General features: G+C 53.7%; 7 protein-coding genes across 7 annotated transcripts; 2 read left to right on the top strand and 5 right to left on the bottom strand.

Moving 5' to 3' along the window:
• Nucleotides 1-62: 62 nt before the first annotated feature.
• Nucleotides 63-1151, bottom strand: NCS57_00898900 (uncharacterized protein; the record flags this gene model as incomplete). The annotated part of the gene is made up of 2 exons (XM_053058783.1): nt 63-1040; nt 1092-1151. 2 exons carry the CDS (start codon nt 1149-1151, stop codon nt 63-65), a joined length of 1038 nt encoding a protein of 345 aa, XP_052912614.1.
• A 4719-nt stretch (nt 1152-5870) lies between these two features.
• Nucleotides 5871-7530, bottom strand: NCS57_00899000 (FAD-binding PCMH-type domain-containing protein; the record flags this gene model as incomplete). Its single annotated transcript, XM_053058784.1, has 3 exons — nt 5871-7163; nt 7213-7367; nt 7476-7530. 3 exons carry the CDS (start codon nt 7528-7530, stop codon nt 5871-5873), a joined length of 1503 nt encoding a protein of 500 aa, XP_052912615.1.
• A 114-nt stretch (nt 7531-7644) lies between these two features.
• Nucleotides 7645-10001, bottom strand: NCS57_00899100 (Zn(2)-C6 fungal-type domain-containing protein; the record flags this gene model as incomplete). The annotated part of the gene is made up of 5 exons (XM_053058785.1): nt 9906-10001; nt 9611-9693; nt 9076-9481; nt 8610-9018; nt 7645-8587 (listed from the first exon to the last, which is right to left on the bottom strand). The coding sequence occupies exons 1-5, from the start codon at nt 9934-9936 to the stop codon at nt 7645-7647; spliced, it is 1872 nt and encodes a 623-aa protein (XP_052912616.1). The 5' UTR covers nt 9937-10001.
• A 3056-nt stretch (nt 10002-13057) lies between these two features.
• Nucleotides 13058-15021, bottom strand: NCS57_00899200 (uncharacterized protein; the record flags this gene model as incomplete). The annotated part of the gene is made up of 3 exons (XM_053058786.1): nt 13058-14282; nt 14338-14905; nt 14955-15021. 3 exons carry the CDS (start codon nt 15019-15021, stop codon nt 13058-13060), a joined length of 1860 nt encoding a protein of 619 aa, XP_052912617.1.
• Nucleotides 15022-18827: 3806 nt separating this feature from the next.
• Nucleotides 18828-21474, top strand: NCS57_00899300 (uncharacterized protein; the record flags this gene model as incomplete). The annotated part of the gene is made up of 3 exons (XM_053058787.1): nt 18828-18920; nt 18983-19377; nt 19437-21474. The coding sequence occupies 3 exons, from the start codon at nt 18828-18830 to the stop codon at nt 21472-21474; spliced, it is 2526 nt and encodes an 841-aa protein (XP_052912618.1).
• A 539-nt stretch (nt 21475-22013) lies between these two features.
• On the top strand, nt 22014-23269 carry NCS57_00899400 (uncharacterized protein; the record flags this gene model as incomplete). The annotated part of the gene is made up of 2 exons (XM_053058788.1): nt 22014-22509; nt 22578-23269. Exons 1-2 carry the CDS (start codon nt 22020-22022, stop codon nt 23267-23269), a joined length of 1182 nt encoding a protein of 393 aa, XP_052912619.1. The 5' UTR covers nt 22014-22019.
• A 611-nt stretch (nt 23270-23880) lies between these two features.
• NCS57_00899500 (UBR-type domain-containing protein) lies at nt 23881-25642 on the bottom strand (the record flags this gene model as incomplete). The annotated part of the gene is made up of 3 exons (XM_053058789.1): nt 23881-25350; nt 25407-25461; nt 25527-25642. 3 exons carry the CDS (start codon nt 25640-25642, stop codon nt 23881-23883), a joined length of 1641 nt encoding a protein of 546 aa, XP_052912620.1.
• Between the last annotated feature and the right edge of the window lie 114 nt (nt 25643-25756).

Genomic DNA, 25756 nt, shown 5'->3' on the forward strand with positions numbered 1-25756 from the left:
CTTGAGTTGAGGCCTACCAACAAGCATACACCGTCCAACCATTGTGCACTTTCAGAAAACTCTCACTGGAGCTCATACTTCTTGGTTTCACCCCCATTGGAGCCGCTCTCAAACATCTGCTCCAAAAACTCCAAATCTCCCAATGCCTTCTCCACACTTTGCCTCTCATCTGGCTTCCCTGCCACCAACGCCTTCCCCCACGCCTCAACCTCCTCGCTTACACCAGTGGTCCTCTCAAACTCCTTGACGATCGCCTCACCCTCCAGGGGCGTAACCGTCACCTTGTCCCCAGACACACTCACCGTGCCCTTCTCGTAGGAAAAGTCAAAGTCAAAGGCACTCAACCTCGAACCCGCCGACTGCTGGTAGACACCGCTAACTCCGGACTCGAGCCGCACGACGGCGTTGACCGTGTCGATGGGCGGCAGGTGAGGCTGGGTCTGCGCCGTCTGCGCCCTTACGTCCGCGGCGCGCGTGGTGAGCAGCATCCTCGTGGCCGCCGCGAAGTGCACGCCGCCGTCGAGCAGGAACCCGCCCTGGTACTCTGGCTTCGCCCGCCACGCGGTGCCGTACCACTGCGTGTCGGCCCCCATGTAGCCTAGCACCCTTACGTTGAACTGCTGGACGCTTCCGAGCTTGGCCGCCTCGGTCGCCGCGTACTCGAACGAGGGCTTGAAGCGAAAGTTTTCGGCGATGGCAAACGTCGCGCCGTTGGCCTCTGCGGTGCGACGGTAGAACTCGAGAAGCTTCTTCCCCGCCTCGACTGTCGGTGCGAGAGGCTTCTCGGCGAGGACGTGCTTGCCGGCTGTAAGTGCCGCCTCGATGTGGGAGGGTTGACTCATGATCGGGAGTGCCAAGATGACGGCGGCGATGTCGTCGCGGGCGAGGAGGTCATTGTAAGACTTGCCCGGTCCGGAGTCGGACGAGTAGAGGTCCGGCGTTGACTCCCGAGTGTTGAGAGCTGCCGTCTCTTGGGCCGACTTGAGGGAGCGGGAGTAAATGGCTTTGAGGGCAAAATTGTCGCACTTCATGATGGCCGGCTAAAGACGTTCAGTATATTCTCGATTCTTCACTTCGTTGAGGTTTCGCACCATGTGTTCCTGCTTGGCAAACAAGCCGCCGCCAATCATGGCTACGCCGATAGGTGCCATATTGCTCAGTTCAATCGGTACAATGAGGTTGTTTACAAACTTCTCGAAGCTACCACAGCTTGCCCTTTGATGTTTGATTTTTGCAACTCTCTATTTCTCCCTCGAACCCCAAACAAATCATAATACAACCCATCAATCCCCTCCTTCAAGGCGGGGTTCATCCAATCCCCTCCATCAAGCCCCGCCATGTCCTGCCCGTAGCTGGCAGTAACACCGAAATCGCCGAACCGGATCGATTTCTTCTATTCTACGGTTCTTCCATGGCAAAACAAAGGAAGAAGATCCAATGTCGACGTCACCGTCGCCTTCCTCTAACCTCCTCCGGATTACGGACCGTCTTCGGCATCCCGGTCGGGTCGACCGATGCCCCGCCCTCCGAAAGCCTCCTCCGGGCACGACACCCACTTTCAAGCTCAGCTGAGCCCCCCCGTAAGTCACCGATACACCGAGAGACCTTTCAACATCCCGCGCGTGTGTGTGTGCGTGTGCATGGAAGCAAAAAGCAAATAATATCGAAGACAAAAAGAAGCGCACCCGCGCCCGCAGCAGCGCATCCGACATCCCAAAGCAGGCACTCCTGCCGGGTGTGAGTGGGAGAGGGCGTGTGCAGTGAGGCCAACCAACTGAACTGCCATGGGGAAATCCTTTCAGCTTCGGCAGTCCAGAACCATCTTTTTCCTCTTGCCTTGGTGATCCTGATCCTGCACATGCAGCATTGTCCAAACACCCAACGGCCACCGGGTGACCATCCGGGCTTCCCGTCCTTGACCGATGAGGACCCCCCTGGAAAGCAGGCCCTCTTCACCTTGGAACCAACCCCTGGAGGAGACAAAGCACATGGCGGCTACGCTACTGTAGCTGTAGGCGCGATCCCGGCTGTGCGGTGCATACACGGAGTTAGTTGAGGCTTGAAGACGCGAGTGACGATGGCTGCATTTTTGTCTCAACTGTCACAGTTGTATTTCATTTCCCTCTTTTTTGCTCGGCATCCGAGCGTCGAAGCGCGGTATGCCACAAGGTGAGTGAAGAAGGAGGGTTGAAGTGTTGGAAGCCTGTTCCTAGTCCTTCACCACCAACAACAAGGTCCAAGGATGCCTCTTGTCGGATAGATCCATCCAGCCAGGACCATTTCATCAATATCATTATCCCCATAGACTCTTTTTACGTGGTACCATGTAATATCTCCCAACGAAAGAGAACGTGTATCTCATCTCGTTACTCCACCGATTGATGATTATTCGTATAAGCTACAGTACCCCCCAGTCCCAATATTTGATCGGAGACGTTACGTACCCAACCTCATGACACCACTTTCACCAGTAAACAATCTCACGATATCGTCATATCGTCCAAGACGTGCCTCTGTGACCCCCCTCCACTGTAGCCCCCCCTGGTCCATCACTTTGCATATTTCTCTCTCTAACTGGATTGGTATTTTTCCATCGCATCGGGCGCCTCTTTTTTGGTGGCCGCCGGCCTGCATCATCTCATGCAGCATCTTCAGGCGATGAATGGCAAGACAAATCCCGCTGCAACTGTAAAGTCCCCACGCAACAAGCGCCACCACCACGCGCTTGGACGCGAGGTCCCTGTCTCTTTGATGAATTACTAACCCCAACATCATCAATTGTGACGCCCCGTTCTTGACTGATTCCCCCTCATCAGCTCAGCCCTAGTTGCCTCCCCACGTCTTCAGCTCAGAATACCTTTGTGAACCCAGTCCGTAGTGCGCAGTAGTGATGGGAGACAACATGTGAGCCCATGAAAGCCCCTCTTCAGAGACAAGGAAGGGGTGGCGTTTGTACCTAGTCAGCCCTGGCGCTATTGTCGTCCCTCTTCTTCCAGGGAAACAATGTTTGTGGGTTGCTGGCATGTCACCTGCCTGCTTTCCCCGCTGGCGAGAAACAGGCCAATTTCACGACCGGTTCTCGATCGGTGTGAAGCATTGCTCGCCGGCCATCGTGAGGTCTCATGATATGAGGGGTGGCCACGGCAGTTTCCGCAACCTCGATGGTGCGACGGATGGGGACCACAATTTAAGCTACTGTGCTCCCCAATCGCCATTGAGGCCTATCGCTGTAAACTTCGCGTCGGCGCCGTTTCTGGTTAATCTTGCGATTCGTGTGTCTTGAATCTTATTGGAAGTCCATCTTGGAACGAACATGGTACGCGGGTCGAGAAATCAACAAGACACCAGAACAGGATGGACGATGGACTCATTTCTCTGAAGAATCATTAGAAGATTTATATGAATTCTTCTAAGAATATTAAAGAAGACATCCTAAATGAACTAATATTTTAGGTATATTGTCTTGATTTTTCTCTGACTGGGGTGCATGGACTACCCTACACCTGCATCGAGAACTGGGCCGGCTGGCAAAGTATTCTCACGTAGGTATTGAGATACGAAACAAAACGACCTGTAAGATAAAAATGAGTTCCGGATTCGTAACTGAGGGGAGTTTCTGTCGATTCTGGTTGGCGGTATGGCCCTCACTGAATCCTGGATCGTCGTCAAGTGTGTATGGGTAACCCCAGGTTTACTGCATTAGAGTACGCGGACCACCCAGGATGAACTCGACCTATCTTCTTCAATCATGATGTTTGCAGCTTGCTAGATCCCATGTTGCTCGGGGAGGGCATTGATTGACATGATGGTAACAAACGTGTGTGCCTAGGGTAAGTGAAGGAGTGATATGCTCCCGCAAACAGTTCGGGAGCTCTATTTGCTATTCCTTGGTAATGGGAAACGGGACCTAACTGCAAGATTAGGAAACAAACAAGACAGTCACGGTTAGGGTTGATTTGATGCGTACTTGTTGTCTCGCCTGCCCACGACTAGCATCAAAAGGCCAATGTAATCCCAGCACAACTGTTCGCTCACACATCTCAACTTGATCTTTTGAATCGTATCGTTTGAAGCAGACCCTGCCTTGTTATTCTGTAAAGGCCAGTTCTGACGGGCATTTGGCTCTTCGCTTGTGCTTCCAGAAAAGAACGGCTGGCTAGATGTCCATGAGCAACTGGAAGACGGCCACTTCCTGAGAGCTTCGCGAACGTTGCATCACGAATGAATTCGCTCTCGTCAATACCCAAGCATTGGAAGCTATCATAGACATAGGAATAAGTTTTACTTAGATCTCAAGTGCATACCTTCTTTCCCGGACAATGTCCCTCCTCCTCCGTGTTCTGGGCACTTGTTCAGTAACCACACTCCCATATAGTCATTGTGTTCTAGTCAAGTTAACTACTTTGAAACTGACATGAATACGCTTCTAGTGTGCTCTCCTTCGGAACATTCTAGGTTTCATACCGTCAGCAATGGAATTAATTCCCCTCAGTTCCGAGCCCCTAGGTAGAGAGATGCATTTCCTTCAACAAAGAAGCATCATCTACCGCTGCTTCATGCCATTAAATATAATAAAACATCCTCTTCAGCCCTGAGACGACTGGCTGGTATGCGAGGATGCTTCAGCGAGCGGTTCAACACCAAGTCTTGACCTCGTGGGTAACCAGGCAATGGACGTCGCAACATGGGTAGGGGGGTATGGCTAACCACGCACGCGGGTCAAGGAAACACCAAAGCATGATGACAGATTAGCTTATCCTTGCCTAAAGGCCACTATGGAGATATGGTAATAATAATAGAAGAATAAATAAAAAAGATCTAATATCTTGATCATATTAGGATATTATTTTAGTATATTTATATCAATTTGCCTATAAGAGTTAGGTCACCTTTGTCGTTCTGTCGTCTCCTTTATTTCTCGACGTATTGTAACTTTGAGAGGCATTCTAGGTGTCTGGAGATGGCATCCATCATTGATGGATGTCGCTTGAAACCCGACTTCTCAAGACGAATGGCTGCCAGTAAGAAACGCAGCACATTCGGCCCAAGAAGCTTCATGTGAGCGATACGATGTAATGAAAAAGGAATAGCCGTCTTCTGGACTCGGGGCAAAAAGTAGAACAGAGTATGTATAAAATTGGCCCACTAGCATAGAAGTTGTCATTCAGAACAGCTTCGTCTCAGTGCCTCATGGTCATTACAACCCGCAGCAGGGCACCCGCAAGATGAGATGAACGAGGTAAGCACCCTTGACTGGCACAAAATCCGAGACCAATATGTGTTATGTAAGTGTTGTGGGTTCGACATCAACATTGGCCTTGAAATTTGCCTACTTTGCTACGTTGCCCGACACGCTCTTTGTCGCTACGAGAAGACAAGGACCTGGGTCAATAGTAATCTCCATCAAGTTTATGTAATCAGGTGCCTGGAACTCTCCATATGCAGTATATTTAATCAGCTGTAGGGATCCGTATGAGCTCTCAATACAATACTGAGCTGTGCTCCCCATGCGTCTGGAGCTATCATCCATAAACGCTTCCGTCGACGGGACCCTTCGTTTCTCAAGCAAATACTGACTGCTATTTGAAACGAAACGGGCCTGAAACAGCAACGATTCCTGTTTATAGAGGAGCCAGAGGCATATGGATATTTTGCTGGCTTGAGCGGCCTAACCGCTGCTCCTTCGTTATGACTTTTACCTCGGCCAACCCTATTCCCGCTCACTTCAAACACGAGGTAACAAATATCTAGACCAATATCACAACACTTTGAGACTGAGTCTAACTTGCTTGGCAATTTCCTATTATCTGAAAATAACATTTAGTGCCTGAATAGCCACCTTCACCCTCCTTCTATACCCAAATCTGTCCTCATGATATAGACTCTGTCGTCTCTGCAATGCCATGCCACTTGTGAAACACATTCTGTGGATCGTACTTCTTCTTCAACTTCCTCAACCGCGGCAGATTCACGCCCCAGGCGTCCTTGGGCGAGACACTATCCGCCTCGATGTTGATGTACACCCCGACAGGTCCTTTGCTCCAGTGACCACCAGAGACCGCCTGGTAACCATTCGTCTCGCGGATGCGCCTGCAGAGATCCCGGTTGAAACGGCGCACCTCTGCATCGTGGGCTGCATCCTCCCACGCGAATATCGTCATGGCATCATAGTAGTCTCCCCGGTTGGCATATGCCGTGGCATCCTGCGCAACCTCGCGAATCTTATCCGTCGGAAAGAACTCAATAGCAAGGGCGGAGCGACCCATGCCTTCGTGAGATTCGCAAAATTTCCAGAACTCCTCCGCGTTCTGCAACATGGACTCAATTTCCAGCGGCATTGTCACGTTCCCTGAACCCATTAGACGCCGGATGCCGTGTTCCATGATGGGGTTCATGAGAGTGTTCATCTGCGCTGTCGTCATCATCGAGGTGTTGTCGATAATTGGTCCGATGCTGAGAAGACCTGAAAAGTACTCTCTACCATCAGCCTCTGAGCCATGAAACATGGGGATCGCGGAAACGATGCGTGCGCCGTCGGGCCCAAAGCCAATTCCTAGAGCAAGGCAGTGGCCCTCCGAGGCATGTCGTTGGTGAATATCGTTCGCAACAGAAAGCAGGGCGGGCAGCTTGTCAGCCGAATATGCCAACGTGCCGCTCCAGACCTTGCCCTGCTTGTGGGCGCGTGAGACGAAACGGGTCACAACGCCAAACTGAGCCCCTGCCCCTCGAATAGCCCAGAAGAGATCTGGATCTTTGTCCTCTGACGCCTCCACAATGGTGCCATCGGCGAGAACAACATCTGCGGAAATCATGTTGTCGATAGTCAGTCCGTGGAGAGGTGTCAGATATCCGTGCCCTCCACCCAACGTTAGCCCCCCAACTCCTGTGTGGTTGACAACACCTCCGACGGTTGCCAGTCCATGTTGTTCAAGAGCAAAGTCGACATCTTTCCAGAGACAACCTCCCTCAAACTCGACAGTCATGGCTTCCGTGTCGACCTTGACCTTTCGCATCTTCCTCAGGTCAATGACCATACCTTCAGAAGAGGAGGTCCCACTGGAAGAGTGTCCACCACCACAGACAGTCATGACTATCTTGTTCGAAACCGCGAATCTCACGGCAGTAGCAACCTCTTGTGAATTTGAAGGCAAAACAATAACAGCCTGCAAGGTGATTAACCTTAGCGTAGACAAATAGTGAGACAATACATACCGCCCTCTTCACACATGCCACGCTCCATCTGTCAAGGACCTCCTCATAGCCCTCTTGCCCCGGAAGAAGGACAGTCCCATTTGGTATATCCTTGCGAAGTTGATTAAAGTCACACATTGTGACCCTGTCGAGAGAACAATGCAGTGTAGTACAATCTCAAAACGACACAACCGTCAATGCACAGGGGGGAAAAGGGAAGAAGCAGCCATCTGCATCGGATCGCCGAGGAGGACGCGAGTATTTGACGCTTTTCGGGGTCTCACAGTATGCTGTAGTGGAGCGCTTGCTTACATTATATCGTTGGTCGATCTGAAACATGTCGTCATAGTCGACACCTGAATGGCTGCATTCTTCAGCCCGCTCAGCTTGAAGCCATTCAGGGTGCCCAGGTCAGATGCAGGCGGGAACTGCCGTGTCTTGGATTCGGGTCCATTATTCGTCGTCGGTCGGGAGCTGAATCTCTGGCAGGATCTCTTTCATGACAAATCCGTACTTATCCACAACAGTCTCCCCTCCGCTGAGACCCTTCTCGCCTGCTTGAATCCTGCCTCCTGCAAGCCATCTTTGTAGCTTGAAAGCGGTCCTGGTGATATCCATGGCGATGTGCCAATTGTCCACCCCGATCGACATGAAAGTGGAAACCATCAGCGTCTTCATGAAGCGACCAGCAGGTGTCTTGTGACAGCTGGGAACAAGTGCCAGCATAATCCACACAAAGATGCCGACCACGGCTTGCCAGCAGGGTAGACCAGCCTGCCACACTGAGCCCCAGATTATCATTACATCGCGCTCCGAGCACATTGTGCTGGTTGGAGAGCGGTTGAGAATTGACCGAACCCAGATCAGTGATGTTAACCGGACGACACGATACATCATGTCTGGAAGTTCAACGGGCGGGGAGGACTTGTCGGATTTTGCGGAACCTGGCGACTTTGCTGGGCTTTCGACAGAGCTTGATCGAGAAGGTGTGCGATATTCTGGTGATCGTCGTGATGGCGCGTCGTCTGGAAGGTCAGATATCCTGTCCTGAACCCAACCAGCTGTTGTTACAACATTGTCAAGCTCCTCCGCGCTGGGAAATTCCGGCAACGATAAAACAACGTCAAACAGATAACGCATGTCGTCGAGAATCTGAGCCGTGCTTGGGTGAAGCTGCAGGGAGTTGGAGCATCCCTGGAAAGTTGGCCATCCAAAAATGAGAGGTGTGTTCAAGGCGGTCTTGAAGGGAACCAGGATAGGATCCTGGAACGTGAAGCCAGGATGTCCATAGATGGATGGATCGATCTCGTGGGCAAGTGCCATGACAACGTCGTGACTATCTCGGGTCAGCTCCTGAACAACCAAGACTTGGGGCATCAAGCTGATGCTCATGCCTCTGAATGTGAGCATCAACTTACACGATAATCATCTTGGCTAAGTATCCGTGTAGTCCAAGTTGACTTAGACCACCTCGCATCCTAATCATCTGCTTCAGACCTCTGATATGGGCTTTGAGATCAGCCGTGGCGCCCCAATACCAAGAATCAGCAACCATCTGTACGACGCCCAGAACTGATGCGTCGCTGGTTTGGCTGGCCTCGTCTCGAAGTTGTGAGTTGAGCAAATGATACACCTTGCCCTTGTGCATCATTGCTAGTATCTTTGGGATATGTCCTGTCTCCGAGAGGAAACATGACGATGTGAATAGAACAATTTGCAGAAGAAGGGGGTCCTGTACACAACAGGGAACCCAGTATTTCATAAAGGCATTGCTTGGGTCTGGGTTTCCATCTACGGAGCACTTGAAGCGGCATAGCAGCTGGAGGTCTGAAATCAGGAAATGTCAGTCGTGTCATTGAAGCATACCGCCAAGATCAAACTTACGTATGCGCACCAACTCCTTATTCAGATTAGTAGGCTCCATTGGCAATAATCGTAGTTGCTCCATGGAGCCTTCGACTGGTAATCCAACAGGTCGCCGTCCTTCGTGGTGCGCCAAGAATGCCTTTGTGGTCTCGGCTCGTTCGTCCAAATAGATACGGTTAGCCAAGGTTAGACGGTGTTCCACGATGACCTGAAGTGACCTGAGTATGGCTTCGTCTTCATCTTGAACCTCCTTGGAGACAACTTTGAACGGAACCCAGGGGCTGATCTTTGAATGGGGGTTTTGGGCGGAACTGCCAGAAGAGCTTGACAAGGCATCCTCTAGATTGATAATGGCTTCTTGAACATCGGCAGGATTCAAGTGAGCGTATGGTCCTTGTCGTACGGCTAACGCAGGAGGAGGTTTCTGAAGGGAAGTAGGGGGAGAAGATCTAGGAGCATGGCGTTAGCCTTTCGATCGTCAATACTAGGGGAGAGCACGCTTGAGAGAATAGCACCCGGGCTAAAACCTAGAGAAGAGTCAAGAATAACTCACCTTTTTGAGGACTTGACCTTGTATTCGCAAATGGGCTGAGGAAACCGGCGAAGACAGTTTGTGCATGGTTGGCCTTGTGAACACTGAGGCGAGACTAGTTAGTTCCAAGATGCAGGGACAAGCAGAATATCGTATCGGTACAACTGCCGGACAAGTGCAGATATCAGGGAATCACGAGCTGGGTTGCCGGCATGTCCAACAACATCGAGCCAAGGAAAACGAGTTACACGATCCGGCGCCGACACGATCTGACAGGGGACAGGGCCAGAGCCGAAAAAGTGAGAAATGACGGTACCTTTTGCTTCCGGCGACGACATTCGGTGCATGATGACGTCTGGCGTTCAGCGCGCCGGCGGCCGGCTTGCCCCTGCATGGCTTCGACCCCCGGCATGATGCCGCTTCGTCGCCGTTGTGCCGGCTGTGACGCGGGACCGGGTCGCGGGCTTGGCACCGGGATATTCAAGACTGGGGAGTCGGAGAGCTCGGAGTAGATAGTTAGAAGCGAGGAATCAAAGCGTGGTCTCGCCTGAGTGAGTACAAAGTCGTGTCGGTTTTGTCCAAGATGAACGCGACGCGCGACAAGAGTTCAAGAAAAGTGATAGATAAAGCCGTTGGTGGCGAGCCAAGACTCCGACAGGAATTGGCCAGGTCGAGATCGAGGCGCTGTTCCTGGGTCAGATGCGGATGCCAAGGACGGTGGTGGCTCATGCGAGGCAACGGCAGGAGTGATGCGAGGTGATAAGTCAAAAGCGGCGCGATTGTGAGTCCCAAGATGGAAGATACGGGCAGATGAACCAGCCGCGAGTGAGCCGTGGTGAGATTGATGAAGAAACACGTCAGGTTGCGGCGGCCGCGTTCAAGTCGACATGGACGAGGACCAGAAGCTCAAGCAGAACAAGTCTGGACGATGTTGGCTAGAGATCAACGCGGCAAAGGCGGCTCACCAGGCCGGAGATGGGATAGCTGGAGTCGGAGCAGTTGCCGGTCGCGTGTACGGTGGCGCTGCTTGAAGCTCTTGGGCGAGCTTTTGGGGGGTTTCGCTGCAGGGCGTCAAAGGTGTTGTTGGTTCGTGTCTCCCCAAGATCGCGTTGGCTTGCCTACGGGGTGCGTCTCGGGTGTAAGATGCGATGCAAGCTTGAAGTCGTCCACACACTCTTTCACTCTCTGATCAAGTTCGTGTCCGATACCCTTCTTCCAAAAATCGAATTCCCAGCGTCGCAAATATCAAGGTCTCTAGATTTTTCGGGACCCCCGGGGCTGCTGGTGCTTCAAATTTTGGCGCACAAAGGGGAACAAAGAAAGGTGACAAATTCCAAAGCTTGTTGTCCCCTCCCCCCACGGTCGATCAACGACGATGCAATGACGTCTGGGTGCCCCTGGCCGTTGTGCCCCTCGGCTTGGCGTGTTACTGGGGAGCGAGCTCGTTTGTGATCTTGATGCGAGATGGCACGGCCAAAGAGATTTTTTTGTTGAGTGAGGGAGAAAGTGAGGACGGGATGGATGAAAGGAGAGTCTGGGCGTCGAGACAGGATCGGATGTAACTTCGTACCCAAGCTTCCATCCGTCAGTGACAGGGCGGGTTCGGCAATTGAAGACACGACACGGGGGGGGGGGAAAGAGGTCTTGGCTAACCTCCAAGGAGGGGAAGCCACCGCAAGTCCAGAATGAATGCTACTGCACCTAAGCACACGGGCAGGCAAAGCTACTGTAGGTCCTTGGTGTTTGCCCGCCGAGGTAGACAGGGTGCCTTGCTTTAGCCAAGGAGCGATGGAAGCGCGCGCGCTGCGGAGAGCTCTAGTCAGATTGTACTCTGGTCCATGTGAAAGCGGCTCGACTCGACTTGAATGAATGAGTGGAAAGGTAAAAAAAAGGCAAGGGCCACACGTGGATGCCGATGGGGAGATAAGCCGGACGTTTTTCTACGTACCCAACCAGCGAGTGAGCTGATCAATGAGTCCCTTACCTAGAGAGGTAGGTAGGTGCGAAGTGAAGGAAGCGTAGCCTTGTTGTCTCGAATTGTTTCCTCACTCACAGAGTTGAATCTAGATTTCCTCTAGGCTGCTGCAGTAGACCCAAATCGTGCACTCTACCTGATACATAACCCTTTGCCCAAAACTGCGTAGCATGCTGTAAAAGACCCCTTTCATCACACATATCAGAGGCGAAAAGAAAAAGAGGCTTGAGAGCTGCTGGGAGCTCTGGACCCTGTCCTGTCGGGGTCCACGGAGAGTGCCGCTCCCCTCATCTCTAGCGTGTGCTGATCTGGACTTCCTGGTCCGCCATGAAATAGGAACTCCGGAGCAAGCTTGGGTTTATCACTTGAACAGATTATGCTGCTTCTTGTCATCATGTTTGGGAGAAACACACGTGGTCAGAGTGAAAAATGAAAGACAAGGCTTGGAGATTCTTTATTTCAACCCACACTGCATAGGTTGCCTGATGACTGACGCCGAATCTGCATGTAAGAATGAGCGTCTTGGCCTTGGCGGGGCAAGGGCACACACGGCAAACACCACTGCCGAACGGCACTCACCGTCATGCCGATCCACGACCTCAACGACCAGCGTCTCATTCAGCCTCGAGTATCACCAGTTCAAGCCACCAAAGATCTCTAGCAAAACCGCCGCTTCAATCCTGGACATGCCCATCTCTGCTGTCTCGGCTTCAACTGCCGACCAACAAAAAACCTCAAGCTACTGTAGGCTTTAAGCCCATCAATCTCCCCCGACGCACCTATCAGTAGCGGCCGAATCCTTGGAACAACTCCACTAGGAAAACGCACCTAATTATCCCGCTGCAGGTGTCGTGCAGTTCAGGCAAAATTCCATTTTGTCTTATGACTGAGCGGCAGCCCCTGGCTCTCTGAATGGAACCCAGCACCCTGGTCCTGGCTCGCAGGAGGCGCTTGCCTGCTCCACGGATCTCATACTGGCGTACGACTTGCGGGACGCTCGGCTCATGACGAATCGCTACGTAGATGCTGATCAAGATCTTAGACTCGCTTACAAGTCATATTATACATGGGAATGCGCATGATAGAGAAAGAAAGACTATTCATAGCATTTTACAGATTTACCCATAGATTCACATCGTACTATTCCAGTCTCGCATGTTATAGTTCTATCATGAGAAAGCGCACACTGTTCATGTCATATTCATGTAGGTAGCCGAGTGGTATACAAAAGAAGCCCGATTGTCATCCTCCATCTCGTTCAATCATGTACTTTCAAATTCGCGGCAAAGAAACCCAGGTGGTATCTAGTTGTGCAGAAACAGAAAAAGAAAACATCATGTCGTGTCCCCGACCTCAACGCCATTCCTGTCGGGGCTCTAAATCCTATCTCGACCGGACCCAAACATGTCGAGGGCTTCAAGAAAACCCCATCTCTCCAGTTTTGTTCATGAAACAGGACGTATCAAAAACGTAGATCTCATCATTCGGCAACTTCATCTTCCTCTGTAGTCGGGCTTGCGAGCCATGTTCACGGGTGGTGGCTCGTCATCATCGACCGGGTATGGAGGGGGAACTACTGGAGGCCGTCTGCCGCTATGCTGCTGCTGGCTCTCCGGAAGCGGTGTCTTTGGTGGCAGCGGCGGAGGCTCAATTCTCGTTGGCATTGTGTGGTTCATTGGTGGCGACCGAGGATGCTCGTCAGGGCTCATGATGGCAATCAGGTCCTGCCCCGATGTATCTCGATACTGTGGGGGCGGTGGCGGCAACGAAGCATTAAGACGATCCTCAGGCCGAAGGTTGGGTGCGCTGGCGCTCGGGTTTCCGGGCACACGAGGACCCAGAGGAGGAGAGTTGTGCGAGTTAGATGTCCCCGGGCGAATGCGTTCGTTAGAGGCTCGAGGGGAGCTTGCGTGGTTGCTGTGGATTTGTAGGTTATCTGATCCGGATTCGAACGATGACCGGCTCGCCGGGCTGTGAGGGAGCGGAACCGTGGTTGGGATATCTCCGGGGAGTTCAAATGCCAATGGTGTTTCCCACGTGCTTGACGTTGACTTGACCAGCTCTGGGATTCCCTGGGGCGCTCGCTCGTGACGCAGCTTGGCTCTGTGGATCTTGGCGAGCTTTGACGACACGCCTTGAATCATCTTCTGCTCCGCCTCCCTCGACAGATATCGTCGTGTCCCTGTGCTAATCTCGCCCAGTCGGGTCCATTCGTTCATGCCGAACTCGCCTACTCCGACTTCCACATTAAGGCGGTAGTAGGCGTCGATGCTGACATTACGCTTCCCCAAGTGCTCTCGCATCATGTACTCGTGGATCTTTTCGCAGTTCTCGATCTTTGCGATCAACTTTCTTCGTGCATCAGCATAATCGCCCAGGAACCCCTCATACCATATCTGAGAGTTTGCGTCACTGCCTCTAGGTCGACGTCCGGTACCGACGCTGACGAAGACGCCCACTTCGCGCCCAGGCCACTCGTTGACCACAGCCTCGTCAAGCGCCTCGGGACTGGGGTTGAAGGTACCCGCACCATCGTCATGGAAAACCGACTGGCCGATCGTGATGGGCTTAAACGCGAGACCGATAGAGCAGGTAGCTCGACCAGCCTGCCAGATCTTGCAATCGTATTCGGGGGCTGGTTCTTTTCGGGAGTCGTAGGACCGTAGCATGGCGGCTGGCGAGCCTCGCGGGGAACCCTTGTACACTGCCGTCACAGCACTGTTAACAATTAGCGATTGCTGTCCTGATGTGGTAAATAATCTTGGAAACTCACGTCTTGGTGCGGTTTTCTCTGTGGTCGTATAGCCGTGCATTGGGATCGCCATATCTCGAGTTGAAGGCTGGTCGATGAGCCATCTGGGCGGCGGGGCTTCGAGCACTGAAGCTGATAGTGCTGGCATTGCTCTGATTTCGCCGAGGAGCGCCGGCGCTGGAATAGCTGGCGGCGCTGAGAGGGTTGACGAGGTCAGCTTCACTACCGTCGTTGCCCTCCCTCTCCTTAACAGTATGTTCTTGGACTGCAGCCTTGATGGCCTCCTCGAGTTTGCTGGCCTTGAAGAGGGTCGATCGATAGGGAATTCCGGCAATCGTCTTGTCCGTCTCAAAGACCATGCGGGTGAGACGCACGTAGAGCTCCTTGCATGTTTCCAAGTCGAGGCGCAGCCGGCCGAGCATGAGCGCGATGAGACCGCCGGTGCCAGTACCGACGATGAGGTCGAAGTGATCGCATGGCTTGGGAATTTCGTGTCGCCTGGGAGCGCGGCCCTCCATTTCGACAAAGGTTCGGTGCATCAGCTCCTGGACGATGATGAAGATCGAGTAACCGCGGACGCCTCCTCCATCTGCGCGGGTTAGCAAAGGGCTCTCCAAGGTGGTAGACGAGGCGCTTACCGAGCGATAGAACTCGAAGGGGAGGCCCCTTGGTCGTGTCTTTCCTCCTAACCCCATAAGAATCCATGGGTGCGGAAAGGTGGTTGGTATGCGCTTTTGCGCCCGGTAAACTAGAATCTCTCGAGGGGCAGATTCTTGATATGACTGTCAAAGATGACGAGGTCGCGCTAATGGCGTAGTAAGGCTTTAGTGATCACTGCGAACATGAACGACAGCCGAGATCAGGTGAATGGTGCGCTGAGAGACAATGGGCCTGATCACGTCTCGTGCGCTGAGATATGAGTCTTGGGTGTTTGTTGGAGAAGTCGAGTTTGGTTGGAGCTGCAGTCGTTCTTTGGTTGGGCTTAAGGTGGGCAGGCAGGCTTCCATGGATCCTTCCCGTCAGTGACAGAGCACTACGTAACGTAGTGAGCCCCGCTCCTGCCCATTTTTGGATCAGGTCGATGGAGGGATCCTGGGAGCCGTGACGCAACAGTGAGCGGACAGCCCGGAGACTCTATTTTCAGTGGGGTAGCTCGCTGGGAACCATGGGACTGTTAGCGCCCCTCGACCCCTGTAGCTCTCTGAGTTACAGCGAAGGTACAGAACCGGTACAGAAGCTCAAGCTCTTGCACCTCTCGCGGTGACAGCTCTTGACAGTAGCGCCCGTGGTTTAGCTCGCCGCACGATTAACGAGACTGATTGGTGACAGTGGTCCAAGAAGAGAAGCCTCTAGAATTCAGTTTGATATTGAGTGTGGGCTACATCTTTGTCTGAAACTGCCGTGAATGTGGGCAGCGAACCAAACTGGCATGCCGAGATATCTTGCAGCCAAAATCTCATGTGGTTTGTGGAGAACACGAGACGGGAGAAGAGTGGCTGTGTAGTCTTGGCTCTCGTTCGTCTCTCCGTATCAAGGCCCTTGGCATGATTGCAGTCCGCTCGGTTGGGCCTCAAAAGACTTGGCCTTTTTGCCTCGTGCCTCTCGCTAAAGAGTCTCTACGCCGTGGTTCGCAGACAAAGATCGATCGCATCCGTGATCGACAAGGGGGAAACGACGGGAGGGGACAGGTCCGTCGTTAGATGCATCTTCCATTGCTGGGATTTCCCTAAAGACTGGATGGGATTTGTTGCGTGGAAATAGAAAGGCCGAGGGTAGGGATACTTTGTCAGTACCGAGTGCTACGAGATGTCTTGAAGCTCCTGATTGGATGTCCGCCTGTGGACGGGGATGGAGCGGCGGGTTTGTTTGTGGCGGTGCTTCGCCACACTGCCGCAACCCGAGCCTTGTCTCGTCATTTTTGGGGTCTCAATGGATGGACGCGACATTTATCAAGGGCCAGGAGAGGCGGTTGAATCCTGAATCCTTGGTGTCTATGAGGGAGCCCGTCTATGCTACGCAAGAGTGTCCACGAGATCTTCGTTTGCCTCCATCGAACAACCTGGGAGTTGTAGACGGAGCCGTACGGAGTTGAAGTGCCGGAATAGTCGATGTTGAGTAAAGGTTGCCTCACAACCGAGTCAACTCAACAAAGCGCTGCTTGTTTTAGCCTTGGAATCAAGACATGTTTTGGTGGAACACGGCAAGCAAGGGTTCAGTTCGCTATCGGGTTGTGTGTTTATTTTGCTCACCAACGTCAGGCTGGGGCGGCGCGGCTCAAGGCACAGTCAGTTGCCGTATCCGCCGCTCACCACGCCTCACAGGCTGACACTTCGGATGGATAGGAAACTCGTCAGCATTCCTTCGGCATTTCCCATGGTCAGATTTCTCAAGAGAAAGTTGGGTATCATGTCGCGAGCGGAAGTCACGGCGGACTCGTCAGCTTTTATCCTCCCTGGGCAGACAAGAGCAATACGAAGTCTCCACCTGCTTGCACCCAAGTTGATGCCATCGGTTGATTCTATGCATCTCTCAGACAATGCCAGCCCAGGTATCGCGCCGTACGGATACCTTTTGTTTACCTCGTAGCTGCTCCTCGCTACAACGTGTCAGCCCTGCCCACGCCGAGTCTTTTGGCTGGCTCTCACAGATGCTGGCGCACCTCTTTGTACAGCAGGATGCTAGCCATGTTATGCGACAACCTCTGCAGCCGTACCTGGCCTCATGACCAGAGGTCTGGGTCATGGTGGTTTCAGACAGGCTGGGCCTCTCACCGAATTGCCTCTGGCATAGAGCATGATATGCACCTTGCCCATGGCCTCTCACGACTGGCAACACAAGTTGTGCATCTGCAGTCAGTGTTACCGTAGCGCGTGTCTAGGGCAAGGTTGCCGACCGGCCCTCTTGTGCCGCCTCGTCCAATTCGTCGCCGACCCGGCCGTTTCGTGTTCTGGCCTCCTCCTCGCCATCCACTAAGCGTCTCCCATCTGCACTTGTCCACAGCCGTCTTGACAAGTTGTCGCCCGCCGTCAAGAGGCCTGCCGGGGTTGAGGAGGGGGTGCGCCATCACTCCACTTCGAGAGTTCACTGCGACATCGCCCTTGGCTTCGATATCTTATGCCATCCCTCGAGTCTGACCAAGGACAATCGCCAAGATGAAAAAAGAGACGACAAGCTGTGACTGTTGGGAAGACGATTGAGTGGCGGGCGCTGCTGAAACTTTGAAAGCCGACCAGCTAGAGCCAAAACCACAGAAAACCCTCCGGGCCCAAGACGCGGCCCACACAGGGCTGCCCCCGGATCGTGGCAATGCTGGGTCTGGGTTCCTCGTAGCGTCTCTGCGAGTCTGCCGGTGCGTGTGATGGTGAGGATGGAGGGGAAAAAGGGCAGGTTGAGGCTCGGATTGGCTGAAGAGCCGTAATCAGCCGGCTGTGTCGAGTCTTGTGTGAGAGTGAGCTGTGCGAGCTGTGGATGAGTTGTGCAGCCGTACAGAAATAATGTCGACCTTCTGGCATGTTGCCGTCTCCTCTTCTTCCTCCTCTGTTGATCAAGCTCTCCGTGAAGCAGCCAGTCATCCCATCTCTGGTTCCAGCCGTCAATTCGACCCCTAGCTAAGACTGGAGACGGGCAGAACCAGCTGAGAGGCAGGAGACAAGAGATATAAGAAAAGTGAGTCTTGATCGAGGCCTTGCTTTGTGCGCTGCTTGTGGTTTTGTGGTGGTCCTTTTGTGCGAGGCGAACAGCTCAGCTCTGCTCACAACAGGTGACAAGGTCCAAAGAGAGGCTGACGAGAAGGCGGAGGCCGCCCCTCCTTCCGACTGTGCGTCTGTTTTCTCAGGTGCTGTTGCTGCCGCTGTTGCTCCGCTCACGCTCCTTCTCTGTTGGCTCTGGTCCGATTGCTCTTCTCGCCTTCCTGTTCGTTTGTCCCCACCTTGAGAGGAGAGCCCGGACCCATCTTCCCCTCGGCTATCCGCCAATGGTAGACCACCAAATACCCCACACGTCTACATACTTGGCCTAGGCCGCGACAGCCTCGCCGAGCCTTGGGCCCCCCAATTCCAGCCTGCGCCAGCCTTATTCCCTCTTCTTCCTTCTCTTCTTCTCTCCTCTCTGTTTGTCCCTTGAGACGGCGACTTTCTGCTTCTCTGTGGCCTAGCCCAGCTTCTTTTCTGTTCTCGTCCATTGACCTCCCTCCTGGTCTTCTCCTTCTGTCTTGCTGTCCCCTTGCCCTTCTTCGTACCGTATCGTCCGATTCGATTCTCCGCGTCGTAAAGTAGCATCGACTTCTGTTTTCGCTTCGTCGACGTCTGCCAATTACACCGCTTCCTCCATTCTCACCAACCGACTTGATAGGAGACGAATCTTTTCAATCCCCGCCATCTCTGCGTTGCTGGGCCTGCCTTCGACTCGGTCCTAGCTTCCGGCTTTGACCTCGGATCAATGATCACCAACGACCTCACCTGCTGACGATAGCCTCCACCTCGATTCAATTCGCAGCCTTGCCCTCTCTGTCGATGGAACCCTCGAGTAAAAAGCGAAAGCTGGCCCCCAAGGTCAATGCCACGCCTCCCAGCAAGCCTCAGCCTTCCCAGTACCCCCACGAATCGGTCAGCTCTTGATCCTCCTAGCTCTCTGCATCTACTTCTTGCTAATAGGACCTGGATATCAGCCTCAACAACACTATCCAGTCCAGGAGGCCCCTGCTCCTGCCCCCCTCTCGGAGCGCCATGACTTTGAATCCTTCGCCCGCCATCTTCAAGATGCGGCCATGCTTATCCAGAGGCAGACCGAGCGTCACCCTTACACCGACGTCTCCGTCTTGTTGCTAAGGTGGGAAGAAGATGAGTCAGTTGACGAGGACTTGGCCGCCCTCGAGCAGGTCTTCCAGAAGCAGTACAAGTTTCGCACTGAGCGATGGCATATTCCCACCGTGCCCAATCCCAGCATTAAGCTTGGGGTTCAGATGGCGAGCTTCCTCGAGCACGCCCGAGCCAATCATCTTCTTATCATCTACTATGCTGGCCACGGCTACGTGGGTTCCGATGGCCAGCTCTACTGGGCTTGGTGAGTTGGCAATTCTCTCAGATGTGCTTTGCCTCCTGCCTCTGACAGCCTCTCGATAGCAATGCTCGGGAAGATGCCGCAAAGCTCAAGTGGGATGGCGTCCGCTGCTTATTTGAGGATGCCCAGTCGGATATCCTCTTGCTGCTTGATACCTGCTCTGTCCCAGACCCTCGCATGGCTGGTAGCCATGGCGTTAAACAAGCCATTGCAGCATGCACCTCAGATCGTAGTCCCTCTGACGGCTCGGAGCGTTCCTTCACGTCCAATCTAGTTGAGGCTCTGAACAAGCTTAATACCGGCCGTCCTTTTACGGCACAGAGGCTACACGAGGAAGTGTTGTCATTGAAGCAACAGCAATCAAGCCAGGCTCCACGAATAGCCAACGGCAGCACGGCCAATTCTCCATCTTCTCAACACCCCGTTTTCATCCCGCTTACTCCTGGGAAGGGCCAAAGTCTCAGCCTCGCGCCGATGACTTCTAGGCCCCGCACTGGCTCACAGAATGGCCTTGACACGGATGGCCAGGGTAATCGAGATCGTGAAGAGCAACTGATTGACCCAGAGTCTGTTGTCGACCTTCGATTCGAGGAGCATCGTGTTCTCGTCTGTACCACATTCGTTGGCGATGCAAGCCCAGACATGTCGTTCTTCTCCCAGTGGCTGCACAACACACCACCTCTTGGCGACAAGATTGCAGTTGAAGGCATGTTCTTGGGCCCGCCTACTATGCTCCTCATTTCCATGCCGCACTCTATCTGGAACGTGGTGCAGCATGACAAGGTGTGCTGTTTCTTGGGGTACATCAGTTCCCACAACATGATTCATCTTTACCATAGACTGGTTGGCTCTTCTGGCATCAAGCCGTCTGCTAAGGAAGTCGAGGATGGTCGCATTCTTCTCGAAGCGAGGGATCATGCGGTTGGCACGCCCGCGCGTATCCGACGTGACGACGGGCACGAACACACCTATCACTCCTCAGCCACGAGAGACCCGCCAAGCTCTGTTGAACGGAAGGACTATAGATCGCAAGCAAGCCCCACGTCGGCGACCTATGCCAACTCATCAGGACCTCGACCCAAGGCTAAGGATGATGTCGAAGACTCGGCGGAGATGCAAGAGGCCGCAGAGCAGCTCAAGGCCTTGAGCCATGTTCGACACCGAAGCGATGAGACGCCTCAGCATGCACCCCGTCCTCGAACAATTCTCCCCGACGGAATGCCTGAAATCAGAGCCGAAAACGATGGCGATGAGGCTGCTGGCGATGATCCCCTGTCACTTCGAAGCACGAACCCGACAGCAAAGGCGCCGCGCCGTTCACTGCCCAAACAAGACACACGTTGCAATCATTGCAGTCATGCGCCATTCAAGGACTCTTCTTCGCTGAGAAAGCACATTGCCGCGGCTCATACCAGGCCATTCCCATGCGCATTCTCGTTCGCAGGCTGTACAAGCACATTTGGGTCAAAGAACGAATGGAAGCGACATATTGCTTCGCAGCATCTGTGCTTGCAATACTACCGCTGCTCGTCGTGCCCGCAAAGCACCGCAGACGGCAAAGGAAACGAGTTCAACCGGAAAGACTTGTTCACACAGCACTTGCGGCGTATGCACGCGCCCTTCCAAATCAAGCGGGCTATCGCAAAGGGCGACAGCAAAATCCAGACGGAATGGGATACTCACGTCAAAGATATGCAGCAAAGTTGTCTTGTCCAGCGGCGCCACCCGCCTCAGCGTTCAGCTTGCCCAAAACAAGGTTGTCAAAGCGTCTTTGAAGGGCCCTCATCTTGGGACGAATGGACAGAGCATGTGGGACGGCACATGGAGAAGGGCGAGGGGGGTAGGCTTGGCGTTGATAGCCTTCTGGCTCAGTGGGCCTTGGACGAAGGCATCATTGAGCGCAAGGCTGACGGCGAGTACCGCTTATCTGCCAGCAATGGGATGGGAGGGCCTCCAAGTAGCAGCGGACCACCTCCGCCAGCCTTGGAGCAGAAGGACTCGGCGTCCATGTCGACACATGAGACGTCGCAGATCGAGGACACGATTGCCGTGGAGACGAAGCCTCCAGAGGACAGGATGGAGGTTGATACGCCCGAGTAAAAGGATTGAGGTGGGCAGGAGTTGAGCATTCTTTCCCGGTTACGACATGTGTGCAATGCACGGCAACGACGAAACGAAGTACATGACACGACATTTCTATACAGTTTTTGTGACGGTCGCTACCTTGCTCGGTCACTCGTTTAGCGAAGATGAGTCTCTCGTGAGATGCGGTTACGGAGTATCATGAGGCGTTGGATTTTTCAAAATGTGCGGAGCAAGAGATAGCATGCGAGAAACGAAAAAGTCAAGAGGAAAAGTAAAATTAGCATAGAAACGCATCTTTTTGGACTGTTACTGAGTATCATTGCCTGTGTGTTGGTGATGGCCATTAATGGTGTTGGTCGGGGCTGGTGTCGCGTGGAGCCGGCACAATGATAATGCGCGAGTTAGAGTGATCGATCGATTGTGTCCATTTGAGGACGTACCAAAGTCTGCTAGAAACGCCAGGCTAACCCAAAGAAAGACACCGGAAGCTCCATCTCGCAACCAACACACCAAGACCATTCTATAAACGTTCAAGACCCAGGTTCCCGGGTGGACAAGATATGAGCTTTCCAACACCCCAAGGCCCAAACCCCCACGATCCATCTCTATCTTCGCCGTCATCGCCCGCTCCTGCGCCGTCGCCCTCTACACCCTCGGCGCGTCATTACCAGCAGCAGCAACAACACCAACAGCAGTATCAGCAGCAGTACCAGCAGGCTCCTGTCAACCAGTACCCCCCACAGCCCCAGCAGCATCAGATTTTTGGACATCACCAGCAGCAACAGCAACAGCAGCAACAGCATATCGCCATGATGAACGGTATGAATGGCACGAATATGGCGGCAGGAATGCCTGTGCCGACGCCCGCGGGCCACCAGGCTGAGCTGAACTACATCTACGGCATGGTCGAGGAGCTTAGCCGCCAGCTGGCAGAGAACCGCCGGGTGACAGAGGACATTGTCAGCGGGCTGGGAAGAGTGAGGAACAGGGCCAGGACCCACGGTGTGAACAACCAACAGGTCATTGAGGACGCCTCGGACGACATCAATGGTACGTGTAGCCGCAAACCCCTCACGCGAGATTCTTTTACCTGGCATTATGCTAATGTCATTGTATAGGCCAAGAACAGAATATCGATGCCCTCATCTCTCTCCTAACCGAGTCCCTCGAAAAGGCCAAGTTTAGCCGCGATGCCAACGCGAAGCTCCTCTCACAGTACGCCAGCGCCATGGCCAACCTCCTGCGACAATTCCACGAGTACAAGACAAAGCACGTAAGCGACGTCGCCTCCTGGCACCGCTCCTACCGCAAACAACTTTCCGATGCGCGTGAGGAGAACGCCCGCCTGCGCGAGCAGATCTGGCAGATGCAGGCCCATGCGGGGCGCGCCAACGAGAGCCTGCGCGAGTTCCGGTGCAAATACGATGAGGACGAGGCGCGCTGGAACAGACTCGTGGATGAGAAGGCCGTCAGGCAAGAACTGCGCTTCTGGAAGCGCATGGCTATGCCAGAGCTGGAGGATGACGACCCGTACTGGAGTGACGACGACGACATCATTGACCCGGCTGAGAAGGACCGTCTGCGCGAACTGGACCTTAAGGCGGCACAGGAGCAGCTAGACAGTCAAGCCGAGGACAGCGATGGTCAGGGCCCACCGCCGCAGCTGCCTCTACCGGGGATGGGCATTGGTATGAGCATGATGGGAGGCATTGCGATGCAGCGCGAGGACTCGGCGGCTGGACACGGCGTGCCGGTGCTTCCCCCTAGGCCACTGAGCGCAGCGTCGAGTACGGGGTCTACTGGACAGTGAAGTGAAGCATGATGAAAATGGGAATGTTTTGATTTAGCGATACCCAGGCCTGGATGGAAATGTACAATAGGGGTGGATAGGATTCAATGTTCATATGAAGACCACGGGCTGTGCCCTGGAATCTCTTGGGGACTATTTGGTAACGTGAAACTATTTGAGACTTGGATGGCGGGCGAGAGTCGAGACATGCGCAACGGCCGCTATTAACTTGAGCGAACACTGTCTTGCACCTTGTCTTCACTAAGTAGCCGCGAAACAATAAGGGCGGTGCGTAACCCTTAAAGCTATATCCCGACACAACGGGGTCCTGGCATATTCGCTGGCCTTTGTTGTAGAGATAGGTAAGTTCGTGTATCTGAACTTGTGAACTGGACCATAGGCAAGTCAGCAAGTCCAGTCATGTAGCCGATGAGCGAAGATGAAGGATTAAAAAGGAATCAAATATGCCGTGATCTGTTCGGCCTAGAATGACTGACACGCCCTTTGTAGTTTACACTAATCATACATGAATCTCGCCAAGAGAAATACCATTCAACCATCACCAACACTACCTCGCTCGCCTTGATATTCTTGCCAAATTCATCATCCAAACGCCGTCAGTCCCTCTTCGTTCAATATCCACTCTGCTCCTTCCGATTATCTCCCTCTCCATCACCACCACCCTCTCTGGCTGCCTTCTCTCCGGCCTCCTGGATACCCTGCTCGTCACCTCTCAGCTTGGCAAAGTAGGCCTTGATGTCTTCAGCACCGATGGTCTCGCCGCTGTCGGCAAACTGCTGAAAGAAGGGCTTGAGCTTCTCCTTGAGGTGATTGTACGCCATAACGCCTTCGATGGCTCGCACGCGATCCACGTTGCGCAGGGCGCTCTCCCCACGCTCGAGGAGACTACCACTACCGTGGGAGCCGCCACCGTTGCCACCGTTCTGGGAACCGTCATCGGACAGGGGCGGCTCGTAAACTTCCTCCTCCTCCAGGAGCTGGGGGTGGGGGTTGAGGAGAGGGAAGCAGGAGGAGCAGCGGCAGAGGGCGTCGCGGAAGCCTTCCTTGAGGAAGAGAGAGAATTGGCCCTCAGGGGCCGGGGGGAAGTTATTGAGTTTGCAGGGGAGGGCGCCGTTGGTAGATGACGCCTCTTCTGAAGGAGCAGTGTGCTTTTCAGCTTGTTCTTCGGTCTGGGTCTCGCTCTTTACGCGCTTGGCCTCTGTGTCATCCTCCGCATCGTCATCTGCCTTGCGCTTGCGCGAAGGAGCTTCGCTTGTCTCAGCTGCCTCGGCTGTAGCAGTCTTGGTGTCGTTGCTTGCTGTCTCCTCAGTCTTGGGAGCAGACTCCGCCTGGTTGAGGAATACTGCGGGAAGAAAGCCTGAAGTTCCGGCGTAGCGCTTGATCCAAGGGTGCGCATCAACGCACTTGTAGCACAGGAAGGCTTCAAACGCATCCTCGTCGGGGAAACCTGGAGGCATCGGGACCTCGTCGTCCTCCTCCTCTTCGACGGCGGTCTCCTGGGTACCGTTCTGAGCAGCTTCTGGCTGATCTTCATTGCCCTCCGTAATGGTGGTCAATTTGGCACCCTCTTCACCCTCCTTGACTGGCTTCTTCTCGGGCTTCTCCATCTTCTCGAACCAGTTAGGTCCCATACCGACGAGACAGCCCGGGTGATACCAATCCTCGCCACAACCACCAGTCTCGTGCGTTCCCAGACCCAGGCACTGGAACATGGTGCCCTTTTGCTGAAAAGGATCATAGTCGCACTCGCAGCCGCAGAAGCGATTACGGAAGTTGTGATTGTACTTGTTATTCACATCGGGCTCTTCCGAATGAACTCCGCGGGTGTTGGTCGTCTCGTTCAGGCGGAGCGTGCATGGGCTCGTGGACGGGATGCGCTTGGTTCCGCAGTCGCATGTAAAGTTTCGCTTCTGGAAGATCTCGACGAGGGTGTGCTCGCCGTGGCACTGGATGGAGCATGCGTAGCAGACGCCGGCGGGCGTCCAGTCATCACCGGGCTTTGCGGGAGCGGGATTGCATGTCAAACAGGCGAATACGGCTTGTCGCAGAGGGCCAAGGATCTTGGTGCAGGATTCGATGCTCTAAAGTCGCGTGAGTGGGAGGTATCGAGGGAGGGAATTTGCGGGTAAGCGCATACATATGGCAGAGCCTCGCGGGCATCAGCTTCGAGAGCTTCCTGGGTACGGATGAATCTGAAATTGTTAGTGTACAATTCGCCATGTCTAATTGACTCGCAAGAAGGAAAGTTTGCGCGTACTCGGCTGCGGTTTGAGAGTCTTCCGACTTGGCAGAGAAGCTGTCCTTGCGCGCTGGAGCAGCTTGCTGAGGAGCGTCTTGCGCAGGCGCGGAAGCTGAGGGAGGATCTGTCGACATGGCGACGGTTGTATTAGGGAAGGTGATGGGTGCTGTAGGAAGATTGAGATGGAAATTCGATGAAGAAGATGACAAAAATGGAAAGGAACGATGGAAATGAATGGCGGATTTCCC

The sequence above is a fragment of the Fusarium keratoplasticum genome, chromosome 6, assembly GCF_025433545.1.
Source record: "Fusarium keratoplasticum isolate Fu6.1 chromosome 6, whole genome shotgun sequence".
NCBI classification, from domain to species: domain Eukaryota; kingdom Fungi; phylum Ascomycota; class Sordariomycetes; order Hypocreales; family Nectriaceae; genus Fusarium; species Fusarium keratoplasticum.